General features: G+C 38.8%; 1 protein-coding gene across 7 annotated transcripts in view; it reads right to left on the bottom strand.

Moving 5' to 3' along the window:
• Window positions 1-6947: 6947 nt before the first annotated feature.
• Window positions 6948-27850, bottom strand: part of LOC135202104 (uncharacterized) — a 438359-nt gene continuing 417456 nt past the window's right edge. For 5 of the 7 annotated variants that reach the window (XM_064231603.1, XM_064231446.1, XM_064231520.1 and 2 more), the window contains 5 exons: window positions 27462-27529; window positions 21761-21960; window positions 19441-19575; window positions 13805-13898; window positions 6948-12275 (listed from right to left, as the gene is read on the bottom strand). In XM_064231603.1, the coding sequence (XP_064087673.1) occupies window positions 10692-12275; window positions 13805-13898; window positions 19441-19575; window positions 21761-21960; window positions 27462-27529 (2081 nt within the window). In that variant the 3' untranslated portion in view covers window positions 6948-10691. The remainder of the gene's footprint in view (window positions 12276-13804; window positions 13899-19440; window positions 19576-21760; window positions 21961-27461; window positions 27530-27850) is intronic. The other 2 variants (XM_064231830.1, XM_064231757.1) reach the window with 2 other exon arrangements.

Genomic DNA, 27850 nt, shown 5'->3' with positions numbered 1-27850 from the left:
TTCAGTCCACGTTTAACAAGAAAATTAAGGACATTATAAAAGGTAACGTTACCAGAGAAATTAAAGAGGTTATTCTCAGTAAATTGACAAGAAAACTACCCTCGTTTAGTTATTTTTATGGTCTTCCAAAAATCCACAAGGAGGGCATCCCTTTGAGGCCCATTGTAGCAAACTGCAATACTCCTCAGGCTGATTTGACCTCTTGGTTGGCAGAGGTTTTGGGTGACTTAGTGGGTAATATATCTAGCTCCCATCTTAAACATAATCTTGATTTCATTGATAGAATTAGGGGTAAAAATTTGGATGGAATTATGTATAGTCTGGACATCGTCTCCTTATTCACTAATGTGCCTCTTGATTTTGTTCTAGCTAATTTGGTCAAAATTGCCGAAGAAGGAAAATTCACGCCACCTATTCATATTAATAAGTTTTGTGAGCTTATAAAGACGTGTGTAGAATCCACTATTTTTGAGTTTGAAGGAGATTTCTATCAACAAAAAGCAGGGGTTGCTATGGGATCCTCGTTGTCGCCTGTTTTAGCTAATCTTTGTATGGAATTTTTTGAAATACTTTTTGTGGACAAACTTCCAGATGATTTGAAACCTTTTATATGGGTAAGATATGTTGACGATATCTTTATTGTTTTTAAGGACGATGCCGAAAGTTTTGATCAGCTTCTTTTACAACTGAATAGTTTTCTTCCATCCATCACGTTTACAGTGGAAAGGGAAGTCGACAAGCGTCTGCCATTTTTAGACTTGGTTGTACACAGGGATGATGTAAATAAGTCTTTTAAATTCTCTGTTTTCAGGAAAAGTACTCACACAAATACGTACATACATTTTTATTCATATCATGACGAGAAAATCAAACGCAATGTTCTGACGAATTTGTTTTTTAGAGCTTTTAGAGTTTGTGACCCTAGTTTCATTGACCAGGAAATTCAATTCTTGACTACGAGTTTCAATAAGTTATGTTACCCCAAGTTTTTTATCGACAGATGTCTTTCTAGAGCCAGAAGTATGTTTTATAATCCAAGGGAACGCTGTTCGACTGCTAATTTTAAATGCCTTCCCCTTCCTTATAATCATGACCTGAAAAAAGTTTCCAATAATCTTAGAAAAGAAAGACATGGGTATAGCGTAGTTTTTCAATACCCTAATACTCTTAAAAAGAAAATTATCAAAAACAGTTGCAGAAAACCAAACACCGATGTTGGAGTCTATGCTATAGGATGTAAAAATTGTGACAAATGCTATATTGGTGAAAGCGGTCGTTCCCTGGACCAGAGGAAACGTGAACATGTTGCAGCTTGCCGTTTGGGCAACGTTTACAGCGTCATTGCCAAGCATACTTGGGATTCCGATCATGCCATCGACTTCAAGGGAGGAAAAGTCATTTATAAGAGTGCGGATAGGACCACTAGGAGAATTGTGGAAGGAGCTCTCATCACTTTGAATGACACCTTTGAGGGGAATACTGGAATACAGAACAATTTACTTTTGAGTGAAGAAATTTGCAAAAGGGCCAGAATAAAGAACTTCAGAAATGTGTACAGCCTCCTTCAATCCGATAATGTAAATAACCATCCTTCGCCCGTTCCAGAACCTAATCTACAAACTACCTTTTTGGTTAACGACCGTCAAGATGTCATTCAGGAAGAAGACCGGCGCTTTGTCCCGCCCCGTAGATCACAGCGAATTATGGAAAGGCAAACGACCCAATGACTTGTTCGAATTTTTTAACCTTGTTAATGTTCTTTGTCTGTTTGTTTATGTTTATTTGGAATTCTTCACCAATACCATGTCTCATTTGCTTAGTGATCAAGTCCACAGTAGGATGGACGAAAGCTTTAAGCTTTGTATAAATATATTATATAGATAAACAAGGATATTACTGTGGATCCCTCTATTGATATATATATATATATATATATATATATATACATATATATATATATATATATATATATAATATACATATATATATATATATATATATATATATATATATATATATGTGTGTGTGTGTGTGTGTATATATATATATATATATATATATATATATATATATATATATATATATATATATATATATACATATATATATATATCATATATATATATACATATATATAATATATATATATATATATATATATATATATGTTGCTACTTTCAAAATGCATATATCCCCTCTTTGACTGTATAAAATGTTATATGTAGAGTTTTGCAACATTTTTTCAGATTCCTTAGCTAGGATGTTTTAAAATGTGTGTTCAGATTTAGCATAACATAATTTAAAAAGAATATGTAATGTAGAATGTAAAGAAAGAGAGAGATTAGTTTTGTTCGTTCCAAGATAAGTTGTTTCAGCATCTTATTTCATTGCCTTGAGATTAGAGGAACTCGAGTTTCCGTGTTGATTTTAAAAACATGTCAATCATCTTGCTCGCTTGAGTCTGTTTCGATCAGGTACGTGTCTTTATTGAGCTAGTACGTACATGACTGTATACTGGTTTTATACGCATCCGTCTTTGCCGAAACCACGTGCAGATTTCACGATTTTTTTTGTGAAGTTGCGTCATTTTCGAAGCTTCTAGAAGCATTGCATCATCTTTCTCATTGCCCAAAACGTTTTGTGCCAGATCCACTGCCCAACTCTTGTGCGAAATGAAAGCAGACAAATTAGACTTGGGATTCCTGGCGTTCACATCTCTCTCTCTCTCTCCCTCGCCATAATTGATATTAACATAACATAATTTGGTCACTCGTAACTTGCAGATTTGATATTTCTTAGAGTTATTTAGTATTATTTAGTGCTTTTTGCGGAATCTGAACAAACATTGGATAAGTGTGTAACGGCACCTAATTTTGTGAAACACTGTTGTGAATTGGTGAATTTTTTGAAGAAAGAAGTTGGTATACCAAGGTAAAGTGTGTTATGTTTTTATTAGTTGCAACTAATAACTAATGGTTACGATGGTTTAGAGAACTAATAACTAATAGTTACAATGGTATGAGTGAAATTATTTACATTTTTACATGTTGCAAATTTTTCTGTTTTGTGTTTTTTTCATTTGAAGTGCATTTATCCATTTTCTTATTGAAGTGTTTATTTTTGGTGCATTTATCCATTTTCTTATTGAAGTGTGTCTTTTTATTTTATATTCTGTGTGATTGATACTTTTTCCCCATTTTTCTGTATTTTCATTTGCATTCACCATTTAATTAACTTAGTTAATTTCATTATTTAATCGTTGCACATTTAGTTAAATTTAACACTGTGAATTAATTTGCATTTACTTAGAATTATTTTCAAGTTTTATTGTTGTCTAGCACTTGTGAATTAATTTCCAAATTTTAATTATTGCCTAACACTTTTGAATTTTTATTGACTTAATTTTCTTGAATTTTGTGATAAATTAATTTTGATATAATTTTACTTAATTGATTCAAATTAAACTTTGCTTTGTTTTCAAGTAACAGTAATTTTCCCTGATATTGTGAATTTCAATTATAATTTTGAGTTTAATAATAAATTTTTATATTGAAAAATTTTATAAGTGTTTTCTTTATTTTATACCAGTATATAATTATATTTATGTTAGGTAGAAACATAAAGTGGTAATTGATCTGTTTTCTTTCAATTTACTTGAAGTGACTTAGAACCAGGGAAGTGCTCAGACTTCTGAAATCAGGGAAATACTTAGACTTTTAAAGTCGTTGATGGAGTGATGCCCTTTGATTAATTTAATTACTTACAAGATTACCTCACACCTGTTTTGATGAACTTAGTCTGATTTTCTGCAATACTGGTAAGTTGTTGAGGGATCACTGTTGCCTTTAGAGTATTCAGTCGTTTAGTACCTGTGATGAGGGTTCAGGTGTCTGGCTGTTGTGAGGTAACAATTAATGAATGGTAAGTGTAGTAACCAGATACTTGGCACTTCGTCACAATATATATATATAGATATATGGAGAGGTTAGAGGAGGAGTAGGATGAGTCTGAGGAGGGGGATGAGTTGGAGGAGGAGGAGGATGAGTTTGAGTAGGAGGAGGAGCAGGGGAAGGAAGAGGATGAGTTAGTAGTAGGAGGAGCAGGGAGGGAGGAGGAGGAGGAAGAAGTTTCAAAGTACTGAACATAAGATGAGGGAAGCTTAAATTAGGTAATCCTCAATAGGACCCTCTTATCTTTTCTACAGGAATTGACCTGACTCTGTTGGTTGCCCGAAATCCACAGGTCCACATGAGGCATCTCCATAGCCTACGAATCATTTAATAATCTTCAGAAATTAAATGTTACTTTAGATGTCTTTTATAACCATAAAACATTAAATCGTATCTCAACAACTACGACAAAAAACATACAAATTAATGAAAGCTGGAATGACTTAAAATTTATTGTATAGTTACCCATTACATGTTGGTAATGGCTCCGTTTTCTACCCCTATCACAAATCACTGAAATTTTCTTTCGTCGTCATACCTAAACCATTAAAACCGACAAACACTGGAAAAGCGAGGCATTTATGTTGCTATCTAATAAATTTTTCTCTCCTGTAGATAAAGACTGCTATCAAAGTAAGAGGAATCAGCTCAAGTACATTGCTGTAGAAGGAAAGGAATGGGTGCATTAAGCTATAATGGCGAAAAGCTTTAGACAACTTACCTTCTTTTGTTGACACTAGTAATCCGTCATGTAGTACCCATCCCAGAGATAAATTCTCCACTTGTTTTTACACACCTGTATAGTAATGATTCCTCTACGTAAGCAGCATCGTTATCGAAAGGCAGCTGATAACTTCAACTGCTGTTTTAAAACTTTCAGAGGTCTAGAGTAACTTCCAACTGGAACTATTGTGGCGACCTGGTTGCTAAGGTTCTGACTTCGGCATAGCAACCATCGAGCTGGAATTCTCTCAAGGTGCCAGTTTGTTATTTGCTGATATAAACTTACAGGTAACTTCTTCATTAACGTAGTTCCTTTCGCTCAAAAGTTAAGAAGTTTATACCGTTGGTTAGCAGACCCTGCTGTGGCGTGTTTGAAATGGTGATGGGTATTTTGCTGTAAAATATATAGTCCTTATACCTTGCTCCCAAAGAAAGTAACTAGCATGTATATTAAAACAAATATAATTGCTTCTCAAATGGGAGTGTGTGGTAGGCTTCAAAACTATATATCATAGATAAGATCCAGCGATCTTTCTTTAATTTTAATATATCGTAACTTCAACATTTAACTGGTCTCTAAGTACCTGTATATTCTTGTGATTGTTTGCTTAAGTTCACAATTGGTTTCACCAACTTGGTAACTTTGCAAAATCGATCAGCAAACCAAACCACTTCTAGCTATGAAACCTTCAGTAAAATTCATAGCTCCATCGAGCATTGCTGCTTATAGTGACCATTGCAGCTTGGTTGTCCAAGCAAATCTGAATTGTGTTATTGTCTCTTATAAATCAACAGTCATCACCCTCTGTGACTACCTCACCAAGATGCCAGAATTCTTAAACTTTACTTTATTCTCTTGTAGTTTAAGAACAATATTTTTTTGGGGTGGGTGGGGGAGCTCTCTGAGAGTCCAGTGTTGAGACTATAGGCTAGGCTTTTTCCTTGTGCTTACAATAGATCAAGTGTAGTATACTATGCACACCTGCTGTTTCTTGTTTGAGATTCTGTCTTTGCTAAACGTTGAATTCATTATTAGCTGAATATGTCACAGAAAAACTTGGTAAATGGATATATTTTCAATGTAGGCCTACTTACTGTCGACCCTCTGATTTTCTGGACTTCTCGGTAAATACTGAGTTTCAGACTCGCAAAAGTAAATAGAAATATGGCTGAAGGTCGTTTCTCTCAAACCATGAGCAGTGATGCTTGCCAGAATTCTTTATCTAAGCTCTCCACACGATTTGGTTTGTTTGTTTGTATGGTGTTTTTACGTTGAAGGGAACCAGTGGTTATTCAGCAACGGGACCAACGGCTTTACGTGACTTCCGAAGCACGCCGAGAGTGAACTTCTATCACCAGAAATACACATCTCTCACTCCTCAATGGAATGGCCGAGAATCGAACCCCCGACCACCGAGGTGGGAAGCAAACACCATACCAACCACGACACTGAGGCGCCCACACGATTTGGGTATCATAATAGAATGCTGATTGTCACAGACGAAACTCAGGTTAGCTTTCTGTATTTGTTTGATTAATATCTAGTTTTTATAGCCTCACTGTCTTGTAACTTTATAGTCTGTAATCAATCTTAGATACATTTAGCTTTGTCCTTTCCCACCTATATATTTCCTAAGATTTCGATTTTGTTTTGTTTTAGGAATTTCGAACTTCTTAAAGGTTCAGTGGGCGTTAGGAATCGTTACCATGTATGATTATCGTAAATACTTTACTACATCTTTTTCTGTACTTTTCCTTCTCTGGACCTTACTGAGCAACTGATCTTGAATCAACAGGATAGGGTCTCACTGAGGGTAACCTCATTCTCATTGTTAAAATACATACACTTCCTTATCGTGGACTAACATTTTGACAATTCTGTCGTTGACAACCATTGTTTTCATTAATCTTCTGTCTCTTGGACTGTCGTAATTTCGAATTCTGTAGCCTAGGGACTGGTGTAACCAAGGACCCCCGAGTGCGTCCTTGGGGAGGGAAGAGGGCGCTGCTATAGTGAATTTTTGGCAACTATAGACCGGTTAAATATCTGGCAGCCCACCACCATGCTATTAACATTGTCTACTTCTATTTGGCCGCATTTTAAGATGAATATTATTAATTATTAGTCTTTTATGTAGAATATCTTTGAAAGGAAACCAGTTGTTTACCTGGTTTTACAGAGAAGTGTGTCAGTAGTAGTAATCAGTAACAGGAAGCCTCTGCAACGGCTCGCCAACCACCACTCTCAATGGGACGAAATGAAACTAGCCCAGCTCAGTTTTATCCTTTATAAAGTTTATAAACAAATATAAATCATTCTTAGTAATGGCATCCTTTCACGCTTTGTCGCCATGATGTGTGTCTAAGCTCAAGTCACTCATAAACAAACAAACGAACGAACGAACGGACAAACAAACAATCATAATGGGACTAAGAAAAGGGAATTACTGCGTCTAAACCATCAGCATTCTGATCGGCCGTGACGTCATCAGTTCCCACCAGCCTCGAGAGAGAGAGATTCTCAGTTTTCTCTTTCTTTTTTTGATATACAGCTTATTTATATAATATACTTCTTGCGTGTACGAGATACATATGCATGCTACAGGTGTACAGGTGTGTATATATGCATATGTATCCGTATACGTGACTGAGAGTAAGGTCTGTCTGGAGCACGCGAACAGCTGATTCTGAGCTGAGGACGCCATGACACCCGGGAGCAAGCATGAAACCCAACTGAAGCATTGTACAATAATTCCATTTCCAAAGTCACGTGATGAGTTTCTCCTGTATTTCTCATATATATATATATTTGCCTTTTTTTAATATATAAAGAATTGACCACCAAATTCACAAAAGGGGAGGGGGTGAGGGGACAGAAATTCTCTCTCTATCTATATATATATTCTTTTTCAAGTTTTCTTCTTTGTGTTCTTAGCGCGCATCCATCATCGATGAATGATCTCTCTGTACTGGATGACGAGGAAGGCTGATGAATGATGCTGGCGCTGCTGAAGTTTATCCGTAAGGCATCCATCTCGTTTTTTTTTATTTTTATTTTTTATTTGCCACTTCGAGAGGAGAAACATCTTAAAACATAAACACTGACTTACAGATTACCTGGGGCAGGGAATGTGTGATGAAAAAGAGAAAGAGAGATGTTGCAGATTCAATGCAAAGCTTATTGCTGAATATATATATATATACTTATAAAACACTAGATTCGTCTTCTTTTTACTTCTTCTTCTTCTTGTTCTTAAGAGAACTATGATGAATTACCAAGCTTCAAGAAAGAGGTTACGAAACGGCAAAGGGAAGTTTAGATTTTTAATTCTTTTTTTTTTTTTTTTTAAAGAAGACTGAGCAGCGATAATCGATGGGGATTTGAGACGAAGTGGAGTCCAATGCTTTTGGAAGAGAGAGAGAGGAGGGAAAGTCGAATGAGAGAGAGAGAGAGAGGAGAGAGAGAGAGAGAGAGAGAGAGAGAGAGATGGGAAGAAGGGAAAGTAAAGGCAGGGAAAGCGACACAGGGAGGTGAGGAAAGACACGTCAGGAAAACAGTAAAAAAATGAATCCTGGAATTAGAGTTTTTTTCTTCAGAGGAGTTGAAAACTGAAATAACTTTGACATGACTGTGAGAATAGATCTCTCCCATAGAGAGAGAGAGAGAGAGAGAGAGAGAGAGAGAGAGAGAGAGAGAGAGAGAGAGAGAGAGAGAAACTATAAAATGCAAATCTACCACTTCTCTCATATTCAGGAAACGTACAACAATGCATAGGACACTTCAGCATGGGATATATAATATATATATATATTTATATATTTTGATTTATCAACACCGACGGCGTGAGAATGGTGTGGAATTGAAAGAGAGAGAAAGAGAGAGAGAGAGAGAAATTAAACAACGTTGACAAAAGGGAGTTTTTTTGTTTTTCTTTTTGTCCTTCAGCAATGATTTATGATTGTTTGGCTGTTTTTTTAAATGTTTTGGTTGTAATGAACGAGCCTTGAAAACAAAAACAATAGGAAGTGATGGTCATAACAATATTTTCTGTATCTTTCATAGTTTTTAGTTTTTTTTTTTCTTCATACTCTTCAGATCAAGACAACTTTATGACAAATTACTTTTTTCTTTTTTCTTTAATCATTTTCTTCCCACGTCACTCTTTTTCTATGAAAATCTGCCTTGGGTTGCATGAATGATTTCTGGCGTTGATTTAAACCACATTTCTAACACAATCCTGTTTTTTTTCTTCAATGGACACAAAACAAACATCTTCCTTGCAATAAACGCACTATTGGTCATCACAGAAACAGGGGGGGGGGGGGGGGGGCAAGGAATGACTTCATTTGTTTTGCCTTATTTTGAGAGGAAAAACTCCCTTCTGAACCCTCTTTATTTTTTAAAAACATTTTATTTTGTACAGAAATAAAGAAAAAAAAAAACAACGGCAATGATTGTTTTCGTTACTTCAAAGTTATTCGTAACAGATCACACCATCGTTCGTGAACACTGATTTTGCATCGTTTCCTTCCATCTTGGTTTTTTTTCTATTTCTATTTCTATTTTCCACGAGTCAATGCTTCTTTCGAACCTTGGGAAAATTCGGCTTCAGCCTTATAGGTCCAAGTTGTCTTCGGAATTCTCAAACATGTCGAGCGCTTTTCCACACACACATAGATATATAAACTCTATAAACAACCGGGATCGATCGTGTTCCACCAAAAATGAGGAATAAAACGAAAACCTAAGACTACGAAATGTGGAGAGACACAAAACAGGAAGGAAAGAAAGGAGGAAAACGGAAATTCTAATAACAAACAAATAAACGCATCTGGACAAACTCTATACAAGTCTATGAGGAGATGAAATCAAGTCAATGTATAATTAATGAACTGTATACTCGCGCTACAGTCGTAATAACATTTGGCAGCTAAGATTTAATGAAGACAACAATGATACGAGAGAAATCATAACGTCTCAGGAATGTGGTAGAGGCAAAAAAGTCGATATTCATAAGTTTGATGACACTCTCTCAATAACAATCATATACAAACGAGAAGTTGCTGCAACGTAAACGGTGTAGAGGCGGCTTCTAATATAACAGCTATGATGAAACGGGTAATATAATCATAATATTATAGTAATAATAATGGTAATAATACTGATTTCCAACAGAGAATGAGATGGGTAATCAATACAGTCTTCAATTTTTTCTCTTTTTAGGAAGTACTTCTTAAGTGTAAACAGCGGCTGAATTGTAGACAGAGAGAAAGAGAAAGAGAGAAAGACAGAGAGAGAAATACATTCTTTGACCTTCAGAAAATATATGTATATAAACCTAATTAAGAAGACTATTGTTTTACAATCAATACAGTTTCCAAGTCATAAAATACAGTATCTGTGATTACAATTTCCGTATTTCATCTGAACAGCACAAAAAGCAGTTTCATAATAAGTCCAAGCGAAAACATATCCAGGGTCTGAGTAGGATGAGGCAAATATAGTTCGCAATACTAAATCAACTTCTGACTAATGTATTAGTATTATTATTATTATGCTGCTGTCATGAAGCCAACAAAGTTAGCGTTATATTGTCATTAAGGCCAACTCAGTTTGCTAACTCAGAAAGCGCTGGACTGAGAGCCCTGCTTGCTTGCTTGGCAACGTCGCACCAGCTGGAAGGGATCAACATAGAAAACAAATATATATGTATGTATGTATGTATATATGCCACTAGGTAAAAAACTTGGAACTATGTTAGGGGGCCAAAACCTAAACGAGATCAGCGTTGAAATGCCAGCGAGACTTTTTGCTTCTTTTCGCTAAAGAAAGAACAGATTTGGGAGCTCTTAAGTTTTTATGTTAGGCTTTGAATACATCACATCTAATACAACTAATACGCTTAATAATCGGTGTCTATACTTCAATGAGGCTACTGTCGTGACCTTAATATACAGATTTATAAACCCATGATTAAGCAAAGTGACAATGAGACCGTACACATAAGAGAATGAGCGTTAACAGGAGGTTTCCATTTCCATGACGTTATTGGGTGGTGTTGGTGAGGAAGGGCTGGAATCCTCACGCTGTAGACTCTGGCGGCCACCCCCCACACTCGTCGTCGGTGACGCTGCGTAGGGGTAGGGGGAGCTCGGGGGTGCAGGGGGGAGGGGAGGAAGGTCATCGCCGTCGTCGTCGTCGTCCTCCTCCTCCATGTAAGTCGGGAGTGAGGACTGACTTACAGGAGGGTCGTGCCTGAAGGTCGGGCTGACGGGAGGACACTGAACGTTGTGCTGTCGCCTCAGGACCCTCTTCCCGTTGCGGCCCCCGCTGCCCTTGCCAGAGCCTCCGGCTCCTCTTTTGCTGCCCTTTCTCTTGATTGAAGGAGTAGGCTCCAAGGAGTTAGAGCGTGAGGTAGAGATGCGGGAGGTTCTGGGAGAAGCGATGGGTGATGCCAGAGGGGAGAGAGTGGGAGTAGAGGCTCTGCTCGTGTCTGCACTCGGAATGTCTACACTGAGCTCGGGTACCATTAAGTGGAATGATACCGAGTCACTTGCTTCCGATCCGCTGGAGGAGTCACTTGATTGTCGCTGCGGATCGGTCGCACTGTCTGCTCTTCTTACCGCTGGATTTTGTTCACTGTCGGCACGTTTGAAAGATGCTGCCGCCGCCTCCTCTTTCATTTCCGGCGTGGTGGCAGAATTGGTGCGCCGGAGAGCCGGCACGGTAAACACGGCGCACATCGGCTCGTCTTCTACGCTGCTGGTTGGTGCCAGAGACGTCGAACCGCGACTGCTGCCCAAACTAGCTTCGCTGGTTAATACCGAGTGCGCAGCTAACCGTTCGCAAGAGGCAGTTAGGTTCGAGCCTAACGTCGGAACCAAAAGAGCACCCATCACCGGAATGGCTGCCGTAGAGAGATCCTGAACCTTCTGGCGCTGCAGCGGCTTCTTGCGTCCCCTCAGCTCGGCTGGTCGGTGGAGATTGCTTAGGGTTTGCATGCGCACAGGAGCTGAAAGAGAAGGAGAAGCAGGCCTGTGAGCAGGATTGATCCCTAGGCGAAACGACTGCACTTTGCGCCTCGTGAACCTAGGGGAAGGGGAAAGGTTGGTTTGTGGGGTAGCCAGTAAAGAGGGGGTGCCACTATCCATACTCTCAGAGAAACTACTACCCGTCTCACCCACAGAGTCCTCAAGAAAGACAGAGTCAGAGCCAATAGAACGAGAGTCATAGTCTGGAGAGTCAATGGACAGAACAGAGGTCACGCGGCCCCTCCCAGGTAACGGCAGACGGACAAGCTCAGAATTATCAGACACACTCCGAACTGACCCACACGGAGAGATGTTGGGGGTGGGTTGGATAACGTTGATGTCAATAGTCTGCACCCATTCTGCTGTGGCGTGGTCGCTGTCCCAATCCATACCACCGAGTTGGAGCAAGGGTTTATTACCTCTTGGTCCCAATCCTGGGACGCCGAGGAGGCCCACAGAGTTGATGTCAGATGGAAGGTCATGAGTGGAAGAGCCGGCACTATACCCGTCGCTACTCGATCCCGTCGACTGAAGCCGGACTCCAGGCACACGCAAGAACTCCGATCGACACTGCAAAGAGGGAACGCAGTTACAACTCAGATTACAAGTCCTGTCTGTTGCTTTTTCATACACAAAAACTAACTGCTTTTTATTGAAACCACTACTTTTCTGTAATGCTTTACCAAGATTCAATATTCATTTATTTTTCAAAATTATTCCCCAATAATATCTTTTGAGGATCATTTGGTTTGGATAAATATGTAAACTCTGGATAAACTTAAGAACTGGTCTCGACTATCAAGTCATTGATTTGTATACATCTGTGATGTGTGAGCAGCAAGTTGCTAAATGTTTATGACATATATTTAACCTGTTTGCAGTGTGTGTGCAACACATTGCCAACATGTTTGTGACATGTATTTAACCTGTTTGAGATGTGTGCAACATGTTGTAAGCATGTTTATTTGAATTTAACCTGTTTGTGATGCATGCAACATGTTTATGGCATGAATTTAACTTCCTAGTGACATGTGTGCAGCAAGTTGCCAACATGTTTCTGAAATGTAACTACCGGTTTGAGAAATGTTTACAACATGTTGCAAACATGTTTATGACATGTTTTTAACCTGATTGTGACATATTTGCAACATGTTTATGATGTGTTTTACCTGTTTGTGACATGTGTGCAACAAGTTGCCAACACATTTATGAAGCATATTTACCTGTTTGTGATGTGTTTATGACATGTGTTTAACCTGTTTGTGATGTGTTTATGACATGTGTTTAACCTGTTTGTGGCATGTGTGCAACAAGTTGCCAACACAGTTAAGAAATGTTGAACCGCCGTTTAGATGCACCTAATAAGGGAGGCTTTGAGGGGATTCCTCACACGTCATCATTCCTCACACAAGAAACGTGTCGCATCTACCCTTAGAGTAGATCATGTTACTTTATTAATTTGTGAATTAGTTCTTTCTTTTTAATCAGTGATCTCTTCTTCTGTACTCCCCATCAACTTCCGTTACTTCTTGCTAATGAACGCTGCAATAATCTTTGGAAGCTTGAAGAATTTCAAATCAGTGGCCCCTTTGGTGGGCTTGTTCCATATGAAGAGGGATCACCTGAATATATATATATATATATATATATATATATATATATATATTATATATATATATATATATATAATAAAAAGCAAAATGGAAACCTCTGAAAGAAACATCCAATTAAAAGTAAGGGTCAGACTTGACTAAATAAGAAGAGAAAATAAAAAATAAAAAAAAATGGAATGAAGAAAGGAAAACGGTGACCTGTCATCACCGTTTGAGGCGAGAAGAAGAAGAAGAAGAAGAAGAAGAAAAAGAAGACAAAGTAGAAGAAGAAGAAGAAGAAGCGAAGTAGAAGAAGAAGGAGGATAAGAAGAGGAGGTAGAAGAAGAAGTAGAAGAACAAGATGACGAGGTAAAGTAGAAGAATAAGAAGAAGAGGGTATCAACATCAAGAAGAAGAAGAAGAGGATACCAACACCGAGAAGAAGAAGAAGAAAGAGTACTAGAAGGGGTACCAACAACAACAACAACAACATGACGAAGAACGTACCGAGTGCGCAGTCGCCTGGGACACATCGTCCCTCTCGAAGGAACTCATCCGCGAACAGTTGATGCGCATAACGCTCCCCGGCAGACTCTTCACGCTGTTGGCGACAACAACAAAGACAAAACTGTAATGCAATGGGTTAAATACAGAAGCGGCTCTTTATCCCTTTATCAGGGTTGTGTACGAGAGGGGGTGAAAGGATGGAAGGCTGGTTGGTTGGTTGTTTGTTCTGGATGTTTAGGTCTGTGCTGAGAAGATGCAGCTTGTGTCTGTCTGAAGTGAATGTATTGGTGTGAGGAGTGAAGGAGATATATATACATGTATATTATATATATATGATACAGGACATATATATCTGTCGGCGACTAAAATAAAACAAAATAAGACAGGAGAGAACTAAGGCACAACACATTCGCTCTTACAAAGAAGATGACAAATAAACGGAGGACATGAAAACTGAAGAGGAATATAAAAAAAAATTAAAAAAAATAGTAAATGCTAAGACAATAATTAAGAAAACGAAAAAAACAATAGCTTTGCATTCTAAATAGAAAAAAAATGGTAACTAGATCAAGACAGTCAGTGAAATATGGAATAGAATATAGAATTTGGGCTGCCAAAGGCCAGGCGCTGAAACCTGTCATGAGGGCATTCAGCAATGACCTGTGATGAGGTCATGCAGCAATGAAACGGAAACTGACATTTAAAAAGTTTGAAGAAAGAGAATTTGAACGGAGGTACAATAAAAGGAATGAAAGGGGTTGCAGCTAGGGGCCTTAGGGACGCGGCAAAGAACCTTAAGTAATGCCTACAGTGCATCGCATGACGTACACTGACGGAAATAGACCCTCTACGGGATTAGTGAAATATGGCAGAAGTTTCATGTGATCTGTTCCACAGGAAAACGAGAATGATGTAAATAAATTGATTTTAAAGGAAAGAAGTAACTCAATAGAATAAAATGCTATACAGATTTCTATAAAATTAGCGTCAACAAAACTGCTGACGGGGGTTAGAACAAAATAAAATTTAATAAGATGAAAATCTCAATCTGGCCAAAGACTGAAAAAATTAAATGTAGTAAAATGTAAAACTCAATTTGGAAAAATAGTGTTCTGAATATCATGATATGTATAGAAACAGTCATGTGTTTTTTTGCTTATCAAAACATAACCTGAAATGTTGTATGTAGGTTTTGGAAAGAAAGATGTATCGAAGATCGGCTCCATATTCATGTGAATAAAATTCACTCTACAAAACGACACACACAAACATATACCAATGAAAAATCACTTTTATTTTTTACAATAAACGATCAATGTTTACTGTTTACTGCTGCTCGTACCTACTTATCTAATACTACCATTATTTATCATCAACTAAGACAAGAAAAAGAGATAAAAACAGATTCTACAGTTGCAAAAACTCATCACTACGAGGATATGTCAGTCAAGTAGACGTATTTCTTTATCTCTCCAACAAAGTAAGTGCCTACTTACAAAGAGACCAATCAAACTGCTTGATTCAGAGTTTAACAATGATAAATCTACCATAAATTTGAACAACAGTTACTTCTAAAGTATCATCTATCAACCAAACCTTACATGAAACAGTAGGTACAGTCCAGGGGTCGTGTCTTTCTAAGTCTTTGGGGAAAAAATTTTAAGGAAAAAATGTAAGGTTGTTGAACGAGGGCACCTGCAATCAACTTTCTTTCAGTTTCATCTTTCTTGCAAGATACATGCCTATCTTGCAACTGTCGCTTCATCACGCTGGCCTTATGCCAGCACGGAATGTTGTCTGTAGAACGATTATTATGGGAGACGCGAATTATCAAAGGCCTAGGAGAAACATTCGAGGGAAATATATTATTCATGACTTCGTAATTCGTTTTGGAGATCTGCGCCCATGCTCGCATGTAGTACTTTATCGTTCTCACACCCGGCAGTGTAAACTCTATAAAGTTACGGTGATATACCAATGTTAATGTAATACAAATATAATCCATTATTTATGATACACCAACGTCAATGTTATCTACTGTTAGTGATACACCAATGTTAATGTTATATGAATATTATCTATTATTTGTGATACACCAATGTCAATGTTATACGAATATAACCTATTATTAGAGATACACCAATGTCAATGTTATAGTATATAATCTATTATTTGTGATACGCCAATGTTAATGTTATAAAAATATAATCTATTATTAGTGATACGCCAATGTTAATGTTATACAAATATAACCTATTATTAGTGATACACCAATGTTAATGTTATATAAAAATATAATCTATGATTAGTGATATGCCAATGTTAATGTTATACAAATATAACCTATCATTAGTGATACACAAATTTTAATGTTATACAAATATAATCTATTATTTGTGATACACCAATATCAATGTTATACGAATATAACCTATTATTCGTGATACACCAATGTTAATGTTATATAAAAATATAATCTATTATTAGTGATACGCCAATGTTAATATTATACAAATATAAACTATTATTAGTAATACACCAATGTTAATGTCATACAAATATAACTTATTATTAGTGATAAACCAATGTTAATGTTATATGAATATAATCTATTATTTGTGATACGCCAATGTTAATGAGATACGAATATAACCTATTATTTGTGATATGCCAATGTTAATGTTATATGAATATAATCTATTATTTGTGATACACCAATGTCAATGTTATACAAATATAATCTATTCTTAACCATTTCTGAAAAGGATTGACATCATTTGCCTCGAGATTATTTGTAAAATCATTGGGAGTAATTCTGGAAGGAGTAAAAATCACAAAAATGAGTTGGCATGGATGAGTACCGAGTCAGACTTGAAGTAAACAAAGTAATTTCACGTTTCATTTATTTTTCTTTTATATTCAAACGTACAATATTTTCTTTAAACATTCCTCACAAACGCTCAAACTTTACATTTTCGTATTTTCCGAGGCGAGACGACGCAGCTTTGCCCCTCCGAAAGAAACCCCGACAGAGACCTGTCAGAACAATCGAATGCCCAGAAGAGAGGAGTTCATTTCGACTCCTTTTAAAAAAAATATTGCAAATTCTTAAATGCTCCTTGGCGTCAAACACCCAGGTCCCCTTCCCTCCCTCCGAGTGACTCTCGAGGACCCAGGGGGGTGATACGACGCCCGGGGCTTTGCACGAGTGAAAAGATAACGCAGGCGGCTTCCGACAGGCTGCGTGGTATTGGCAGATCGCTTGCTGCTCAACTGTCTGCTAGGGAACGCTTGTCTGCTCCAAGGCGCGGAGGAGAGACGCGTCCCTGTGATGATAGCCAGCGAGAGGAGGAAAAAGTGGAATGGTGGGACAGAAGAAAAAATGGTGGGTATTCATTTCACACCTCGTTCTTTTGTTTATTTTGGTTCATGTCATTTGTTTAAATAGGTATTATGAGCGTGCAGTTATGATATTCAGGATCTTTGCGTCATAATGGGCGTTGCTATAAACGTCTGATGGACGGATGTGACTGTAAAATACACAATGTCCTCTTCACTCCTCCAATTCTTCAGACTTTTTGGATACGCTCGTCACTACAAAGCCTTTGATCCATATGCCAGAAATATGAAGTTAGTCCTGATGGGAAACTGTATGGCAGAAGGACGGCGTGGCTGGGTTAAATGTCAAGGGAACGCTCTGGGACTGCCTGAAGGGTAAAGGAAACCACCATGGAATATGCACCAAAAAAGGACGAACTGAGGGGGTTAATTGTCATGGGAAACTGCACGAAAGAAGGACACCGTATGGGTAGCTGTCATGACTGTGAATCTGCACTTAAGGAGGTCGACACTGGATTCGGGTGGATTGTATTGGGATCCACGGACGATGGTCGGACCACTGGATCGGGTGACAGGGTCCGCAACTGGATGGGTACGGGAAGGTCCGACAACTGGATCGGGTGACTATCACGGGAGTCCATGACGGGAGTGGACACGGGATGGGGTAACTATCACGAGATAAATGTATGAATGATGACATGGCCGTAGAGTGAAATGAGACGCGTCCGAGTAATTGTCTAGTGAAGCTGCTTGTCACGTACGGAAGGCAACATAAGTGAAGTGAATGACCGAGCACTATAACATTGATGAACACTATTCCACTTACCAGACACAGTAGATCCCGACCACACTGAAGCACGCGTCTATACTTACTCATTGTCACTTCTCTAACTACCACACACCAACAAACCAGCAAGCAAGCAAGCAGGCAACACAAATGTCCTCTAAATACAGGCAACACAAAAGGTCTTCTAAACAGCTAGAAAAATGAAACTAAAAAAATAACTTACAGTCCTTGGGTTAAACTAAACATGAAGACAGACAGGCAACTAAAACAAACAACAAACACTGATTTCTGTCAACGTGAATTCAACAGGAACACACCACAAAAGAATGCGCCTGTGAGCATCGATTTTTGTGGACAGGGCAGCCCTGTCATCATCAAATCAGTTAGCGGAACCAACTCCTCTGATTAGAATAGTTATTTTAGAACGTAAGGGAGTCTTAATGAGCGTTTGGCAAACAGCATCTTTAAATATCACGACTCTTTCTTGACACGTATTTTCAAGATAGCAATTAGTGGGCAAATATGAGTGAGCAACCCTGATGAAAAGGATTTCAATACCAAGGACAATGTCAGTTCCATACCTTTCAGCACGTAGAAATGTTTAATCAAGGCTTGTGGTTAGAGGTTACCTGGATATCTTGCAAAGTTATTAGCATTTTCTGCCTCTGAATCAACTCATACTTCTGTAACAGGTCTACCATCAAGTTGCACGAAATTAAAGCGGACGCGAGAAGTCGCCAAAGTGTTAGGGAGCTTAGTTAAGAAGAGGCTTCCTGACAAGTTACCATCGTTAGACAGACATAGACATGCATTGCCATTCTTCCTGATCTCCACCAAAGCTACGACAGCGTAAGGGCCAGTGTAACATGCCGGGAAAAGAGGACATAACGTAGGGCGTTGTCCTTCCATATTCGCCACTGAATCCCACCAAACTCTGGACCCACTAAGATAGGTCGCCCAGACAATGATGTCATGCGGGTTCATCACAGGCAGGACCCACTACTGGACTGTCGTTACAACGGTACATTTGACCATCCTTTGTCTTTGTATTGGTAGTTTGTTTTGTATTAATCTTCTTTAATGGTAGTCTAGCGGTAACTTAAATATTTATCAGTGTCAGTTATTTTGTTTCTAAAGATACAACCTCATATATCAAAACTGTAAGTTACAGTTTTGACACATGGGGGTGTAACTTATAAAAAAATAACTGACACTGGTAAATAATTAGGTTACCGACAGACTACCATTAACTGAAACTACCGATGCAAAGACGAAGAAGGATGGTCGAACGTTCTGTTGTACCAACCAACCAGGAGTGAGTGGGTCCTGCCCATGATGGGCCCGCGTGACGTCATAGTCTGGCCGACCTATCTTAAATGGGTCGTGCGGACGCCCCACGACGGCGGAGGGGGTTTTGTCTTCTGTTTGTTCGCTAGCAAGAGAGAGAGAGAAAAAGGTTTTCCGCTATGTTCTTAGCAGCATCGACGTCGAGAGCCTGCCTGACCCTTACCGGAAGGAGTTGTTGAGGCTGGAGTAGGATCCGACGGTCCTTTTAGTCGGCAAAGGGGCCGACCCGGACTCGACTCGTCTATGGCCGCAGTACCCACCCAAAGAGTCCACCGTGCTCTTACGCCCTGTTTCATTACTGCCGGAATAAAAAAAACAAACAAAAGGAAAACGTGGAAATGGGGGGAAAACCAGTGATAGTCTGGATACAACTAACAAAATAAGTAGTCAGTCCCCTCTGTTACGCCTAGGCCACTTTCCCAAGGCTTGACTTTTTGAGATTTAGTTTTCAGCTCTTCGTGAGAATGATCTCAGGAAAAATGGAACCTTCTCTCTCGCTGCTTATTACTATAACTCTCTTCAAAAATTTCAGAGTAAATTTTCCTTGTTTGCATACTACAGTTCAGTAAGATGTACTCAACTGTAATGATAATGAGTGCAGCTGCTGTGTAAGGGAACAACTAACATATAGATATAAAAATACAACTAGCAGGAAACTGAGAGTCGGTATCGAGTATTTTCGTCAGAAAAATATTATATCAACTTTATTTTGAGGGTTTCACTGGGTTGAAGGTACTTCTCATATTACTTTAGTTCATATCTGTGAAGGCCACGCCACGTGTCAAAATAAAAATAACCAATATTAGTCTTATGATATCTGGCCTGATTTGATACCATTCAAAATCGACCTATCAAAATTTACTTAGGTTCCTAACAACTGTATAAAGTATAACATTAACTTTTTTCCTCTCTTTACATTTGTAACTTTCTTTCTTTTATTGATTTATACTGCAATTACCCGAAGGGGGTGGGGGTGGGGGGGGGGATCTTTTGGTCTTGAAACTAGTGAATTGTAACGTTTTTAATACATTTCAAAAATACAACGGGATATTGATCTAATTTATAACATTAACTTCTCTCTCCATTCTGCAACACTTACTGAGCTTTCGTGGTTTCATGGACCCCCTTTTCCTAAATGACCAGAGAGTAAATGTAATTTAAATGTGATATCAGCTAACAGCAGCATATTACTTTTCACGTTACTGGAACATTGAACACTGTCTTACTTTTCCTTGTGACTTTGAGAGTACACGAGTTGAATCACCTACAAAGAACCCATTTTTTTTTATACAAATGCAGGCGCAACAAATGTCTTATATAAAAGAGCTGCATAATAGCAACAACGGAATAATATGAAAAACCACTAATTCTCAAGATTAGGTTTTAGAGAAGAGGAGAGAGAGAGAGAGAAGAGGGTAAACAAACACATTTAGAAACAGTACAGAACAAGACTTGGAACCATAGAAAAGAGAGGAGACTGAGGGAATAAACAGATAAACAAAGAGATGGATACATATATAATTCGGAAAACTAGTTAAACAGGTAGATAGGCAGAAAGACGGACAGGCAGATATAGAAATGGTTTATTCGTCTTGCATTTGGCTGTGCTCTGAAAGACTCTCCAAGAAACTTGATATCGTCTAGAAACACTTAAAAGAGATAAAGACACACATATATTCTGTAATGAAATGGGGCTTGCATAAATAACCTATGGGGGGGCAGGACACTCAGTTAACCCTCCATGGGGGTAATGACCAAGAATTATAACGGCTTTGTCAGAACCTGACACGTAAGATGAAAAAAATAAACTGAGAAAGAAATTCAAGCAAATAATGTCATATAACAATCCAAAATGAACCACTTTGAAATAGCATGGCCAAAATAAACAAGACACAAAGAATGGTTTTTAAAAAAAAGGCATGCTGAAAATTTCATTCTGAATTTGGAATTGTAGGTAAAAAGACTTGAGTGAAAATAAGCTCTAAGATTTTGAAAAGAATACTTCCTGTGGCAGCATCGTTTTCTGTACCTCTCCCTTTATGTATACATACAGTATACATACAGGTGTCCCATAAGTAACCGGGCACTTAGTTTTATATAGTAAAATTTAATTTAATATCATATTTCTTTTGTACTTTTTTGAATAATTTTACATATTCATTGTGCATAAGCTACGGGGCAATGAATAAAGCATAGCGAATGGTGAGTAGCATTCATCTAAGAATAGCACAATGAATAAGTAAACTTATTCTAAAAAAAATTGAAGAGAAATGTGATATTAAATTAATTATACTATGCACAAGTAAGTGTCCAGTTACTTATGGGACACCCTGTATACATATACATATACTATATACATATATATATATATATATATATATTATATATATATATATATATATATATTGTTACCAGTTTCCCATTCACCCAGAGAAATTCTTCCTCTTCCTCTTCTTGCCGTCAACCGGAAGAGTAGTACCCACCTGACCGGGGAGGCGCACCAATAGTCGCAGTAGTCCAAGGGTCGTCCTGGCATGTCCTCAAGGCTCGGGTAGAGTTCGTACTTGCGACGGGGCTTGCACTTGCTCTTGTAGAGGATGAGAGTGACTGTGAAGATGAAGAAGAGAGCCAGGGTGATGGCAGTCCGGATGCCCGTCCACACGTCATAGGTCGAGTAGAACTCCTGCAAGAGGGGAACGTGTGACTCTCGGTTCTTTGCCCAGGAACAACCGTGGCAATAACAATGAAAGCTAAAGAAAAAGTGCTAATGATCGCAGAAAGCTGGGAATACGTAGTACATAAAGGAAATGTAATGAGTCCTGGATTTTGGACGTTTCGCTAAACTTGAAAGCAAATGATCATAAGAGACAAATTTCCCAGATGCCTCTGCAGACTGCCTCACCAATAACCATACCGCAACAGCCACTAAACTTATGCCTTGAGAGAATAGCCTCATTAGATCTATCTGTTTCAGAAGGTCGAATAAACACCAAAGGTACGTTTGGGAATAACGGGTGCACATATGTGCAACTTTTAGAAGGTCAACTGTTGCTGAAAAACATTACCAAGAATGTCAAGACTGGAGGTTCAGGCTAAATGTCAGACTCTAAAAGACTTCATTTGTTTGGATGCAAAAGGCTAAATCCATCACTGACAGTAATAGGAATTTAATTGTGTAAGTTTTCAGATACTCCGACCAACTGGTAAGGAAATAATAACTGAGGCGCTCTTTTACTGTTTGGCAATCGGTTAGGTCAAGAAAAGCAATCAGTTATGTCCAGAGACAATCAGATAATTAGATCAGGAAACCTTACCGAAAAACCTTAGCCATCATGCCACAAACTTAATCTTAGGGAAGGTTATTTCTCTTTGAACGTTACAAAAAAATGCATTTAACATGTCAAGGTCAGTTAAACAGATTAGTTTAGATTAAGTAGGCCTTATGTCAGCGTGAGCCCTCGCTTGAAGTAGAAGATGGCCATGAAGAATTAAATTTCAGTTAAATGACAACATATGACCCCATTTACCTGTTTACTCCTAACCCAGCTACTAGTCTTACTAATCATATATCAATATATTAATAAGGAGTCTATGGGCTAACACCGACGCCTGGCTTGTTGAGGTTGGATGCCCCAGCCTAGGTTAGGTTAGGTTAAGATGTATTCAATGAGCGGCAATTGAAGGCTAACACCGACGCCTGCCTTGTTGAGGTTGGATGCCCCAGCCTAGGTTAGGTTAGGTTAAGTTCAGATGTACTCAGTGAGCGGCAATTGTTTCACTTTCTGAATAAGGATAAAGGAAGTGGCCGTGTTTATACAGATGGTTTGACCCGCGAATGAAAAACTTTTCCCCCAAACTGTCCTGTGTGGAAACTGATCAGTAAACACTACATCAAACACGTTCAAAACAAATACATGAAACAGATTTCACTTTGGAAGTTGCTCTACGCCAGTCAAAGCAGGATTTTACATAAACACAAATGGTGGCAAAGGGCTTTGAAATGGTAATCTATCAATGGTTTGAGTCACGGCAATGAGTTTGGATAAAAGTGAAACGGTATTCGGTTTAGCTTTTCCCGATGGCGTCTGTCTGCACAACAGGGGAAATGTCAAGTTATCATAAAAGGAATAATTCACCGGAGACTGCATACGATTGTGTGACAGCTTCGGAACAGGTTAATTAGTAGATCTGAAAAAAAAAAGTTTTTCTAATTTAATGCTGAAATGTAATTTTATGGGTAAAGTTACTGAGGCCTACTCAATACATAATTAACTTTGTATTGAGGCTGTTGGGTGATTTAAAACGTTACTAAAACACATAATTCAATATTAGGACTCACCAACACATTCACTTACACCTGCTTGCACACACACACACACGCACATATGCAAACGACAGAAACGATTTCGTCCTTCTGTACGAGTCCTTTGCATTTCGGCAGTTCAAAACAAAATCCCACTTTCTGGACTTCCTAAAGGGCCTTCCCACGACCTTGTAACGTTCAGTCTGACTTGACCCCTGACCTTATATATACTCCGTCGTTCTCACATACTCTACCTAAAACTGACGCCTCACCGAACCCTCTGTGTGTGTGTGTGTGTGAGCACTAGAATCATGCTTTTATCTTTATGACCATATCAGCCAAAAAGATGACCATGGGTAAGTAACGACTTCACGCAGCCAATGTGCTAAAATTACATCAGATGTTTATATGTAAACACAATTACATTACCAGTTCATTTCCGTGTCTGTGTATGTCTCTCATATCAGTTGCATAAATTTAATGAAAAGCTGGGGAACAGCTGAAAGTTAGAACGACATTGTTTTGTTTTTAAGGGCACCAGCGTTCATATGCAAATTGAGGCGAGTGTTCTGGATGTGTCTCGTTGTCAAAGTTAATTATTTGAGGCCACTCCAGTTTCCTCGAGTTGCTACGTAACATCTGAGTTTTCTTCTTCCTGTCATTTCTGTTACCTTCTGTTGCTCCTTTCAAATGAACACCTTCTATCCTTCGGAAGCTCAATTTCAAGTCATCGCCCCCTATTTTGGAAACTACCTCCCCTATCAGTAAATAATATCCTAGAATACACCACAAAAATTAAGGTATATTAATGTTCGCCTTATAAGCATTGCAAGGAAAGAACGATACAGTAAATATAACTATATACATATGCATATAAAATGAGCTGAGACCTGCTATGTATCCTTCATCTAAATCTCACGAGAAGATGAAAAATGACATTACTTATAATTGTATTTTCCAAACATTCACACTTTCTGAAAGATAGGCACTGCTGGAAGAAGTTGCAGAGACCAAATTGATAAAAATCTGACTAAAATATCAACGTAAATAAAGTATTTAAGAAGGTCGGAGATATTCTATGATAACCAGGGAAATAAGACAGGGAGAGAGAAGAAAAACACTCGAGTGATGGGAGATGCCAAGAAACAAAAAATGGACAGAAACAAAGGATAAGAAAGTCGAAAAATAATTTAGAATAACCGGGGAAGTGAGGACAGAGAGTAAACACACACACAGACATGAGCGCCAAGAGATTCCCCAGAACCAATCACGCTCGCAACAACGGACAAATCCCAAATTCATTTCCCGAAAATGAGCGAGAAATGAGACCATAACCGCGACGACTCCCCGTAATCTGGCGTAAGTCCGGCCCCACAGATTGGGCCCCGAATTCTCGCAATTATTGCTCTTTACTGCGGCTCATTTAAACGGAGTTATGGCGGCTGGTTAATACACTCGAAACCAGCTGTCGCAGAATTGCGGTGAACGTCTTGAATGGGGAGTCCCGGTAGGGACCTCGTACATAGGACCCCGGTGAACCTCTTGAGTGGGCCGTCCCGGAAGAGACCTCGTACACAGGACACCAGTGAACCTCTTGAATGGGGCGTCCCGGAAGGGACCTCATACATAGGACCCCTTCTCAAAATTCCACTCCGCCTCCCGTCTCACTCCTTTAAGGCCTAAGCTTTCACTCCTCGTCTACGGGAGGGGAGGCCTCCGCCAGAGGTCAGATTAAGGACTTCTTTTCGGGCGAGGATGATCTTCTTGATGAAGTCGTGCTTCTAATTGGAACCGGAACATAGAATTTAGGCCAAAGGAAAAGCGCTGGGACCACCTACGACGAGGTCAGTCATCGCTGAAAGGGAAATTGAGAGTGGAAAGGTTTGAAAGGCATATCAGGAAAGTAAGATGGAAGAGAGAGAGAATATGAACGGAGGTACGTTAAAAGGAAAGAGAGGAGGGGTTGCAAGTCACTTATACAACTTTTCCCTTTCACCCTACTAACAGGTCCTTGCATCACATACTCCCCCCACCACCCCCCCCCTACGCCTCCTCCCCAACCCCATTCGCACATATCATGGAATAGCATAACATCGTACCTTTCAGTTAATTGGATTAGTCCTTCCGCTCCTCTTTGGATAATTAGGGTTTTAATGAAATGAAATTCGTTGCTTTCAAACGACTCTATTTCAATTGTGTTTGTCCTCTCTCTCTCTCTCTCTCTCTCTCGTCTCTCTCTTCTCTCTCTCTCTCTCTGAGGAAATTGTCCTTTTTTTCAGGTAAATGTAAATGCATATTGAAACCTGTTTCGTGGAAACATTTTGCATAAATGATAAGGTATCACGTGAGTAGTGTTTATACCTTTTATAGAGAGAGAGAGAGAGAGAGAGAGAGAGAGAGAGAGAGAGAGAGAGAGAGATTTCTTACATTCTAATAAATGCATTCGATTAAAATAATTGTTTTTTTTGTTTTTAACACGTCACACACCCGACACACACAACACCACACCACACATACCACACACACCCCATATATATATATATATATATTAATTATTATTATATATATATATATATATATATATAGATATATATATATATATATATATATATATATATAATATATATATATATAGATATATATAATAAATTACAGCCCATCAGCCAGTTAACTACCAGGTACATGAGTCACAGTTATTTCTCCCACTAACCCCCAGCCCCCACCCACACCATCGTCCCAACCCTGTAGGGGTCAGAGAAGGCAGAGCTCAGATCGGCCCACGTAAACATGACCTCTACGTAATACAACTTGTCTGATGCATTGACGAATCTATAATATTATCAGGATAATGATCCATCAAATGACGTTACTGAGGTCACTGACGAAATAAATGAAGGATTTCTTCTTTTTCTTCTTCCTCTTCTTCTTCTTCTCTTCTTCTTCTTCTTCTTCTTCTTCTTCTCTTCCTGTTCTTCTTCTTCTTCTTCTCTTCTTCTTTCTTCTTCTTCTTCTTCTTCTTCTTCTAGCCTCCGTTCTCCTCCTGTTTTCTTGACCACTCTCCATTTTACGAACGGATCACCGCCTTCTGTTTTGTCTATCGTGTTGTTGTGGTTGGTGATTTTGATGTTCTCCCCTCTCGGTTAGTAGTGGTTCCTCTTCTTCTTCTTCCATTTTGGGTGTGAAATTTCGAGAGGCTTTTCTGTTTTGATTCTATTTTTATCTACCTATTCATTAACACGTTCATTTATCTTTTTTTCTATTCATAATAAGTGGTCTACGCTGTCAGTATTTCCTATTATACCTTCTGTTACTTTTTTTCCTAATGGGCACTGTAATATTCTGAGGAGGAGGAGGACGAGGAATATCCTGGGGAGGAAGAGGTTGAGGAGTAGGAGGAGGGAAGGGATCCCCTGGGGAGGAGGAAAGAAGGGATCCCCGGGAGGAGGAGGAGGAGGAAGGGATCCCCGGAGGAGGGGAGAGGAGGAGGGATCCCCTAAGATGAGGAGGAAGGAGATTGAGGAGGAAGGGATCCCCTTGGGAGGAAGAGGAAGGGAGGTCCCTTGGGGAGGGGAAGGAGGAGGAGGAGGTAGGAGGAGGAGAGGAGGAGGAGAGAAGTTAGAAGGGTCCCCTGAGGAGGAAGAGGTTGAGGGTAGGAGGAGGAGGAGGAGAGAAGGGATCCCTTGGGGAGGAAGAGGTTGAGGAGGAGGAGGGATCCCTTGGGGAGGAGGAGGAGGAGGAGGAGAAGAGGTGTGATACGCACACCCTTTCTCTATTTTCAACCCTTTCTTTATTATTTATCATTCATCATCTGTGACCTATCAATATTTTTCCATTGATGACTCTCGGGTTGCCAATCCCCGCCGGCCTATTTCCCTCCTTACCTCCAGTTCTTTCTGGCGCCTCAGGGTTTCCTCGTCCAGGGAGCTTGTCGGGGTCACCGTCACCGCATCTATAAAAGAAGGAATAAGATGATGGAAGGAAGACATTATCATTTGAACATAAGGAGTCAATCGATACTTGATAAATGTTGGGTCTTAACTATACTTTTAAGTGCAGCTGTACTATATGTATATAAAATGTTTCAAAAATGACATAACTATAATTTTTTGTTTACATATGATCTTAACTATAAGATAAAATGTTTAAAAATTACATTACTATAATTTTTTGTTTACAAATGATCTTGACTATAATTCTAAGTGGAGCTCCTCAATAAATATAAAATGTTTAAAAAATTTCACAACTATAATTTCTATTTACATATGATCTT

This window comes from Macrobrachium nipponense, chromosome 11 (genome assembly GCF_015104395.2).
Source record: "Macrobrachium nipponense isolate FS-2020 chromosome 11, ASM1510439v2, whole genome shotgun sequence".
Classification (NCBI taxonomy): domain Eukaryota; kingdom Metazoa; phylum Arthropoda; class Malacostraca; order Decapoda; family Palaemonidae; genus Macrobrachium; species Macrobrachium nipponense.
Note: the sequence above shows the minus strand (reverse complement) of the source record. Positions and strands in the feature narration are given on the sequence as shown.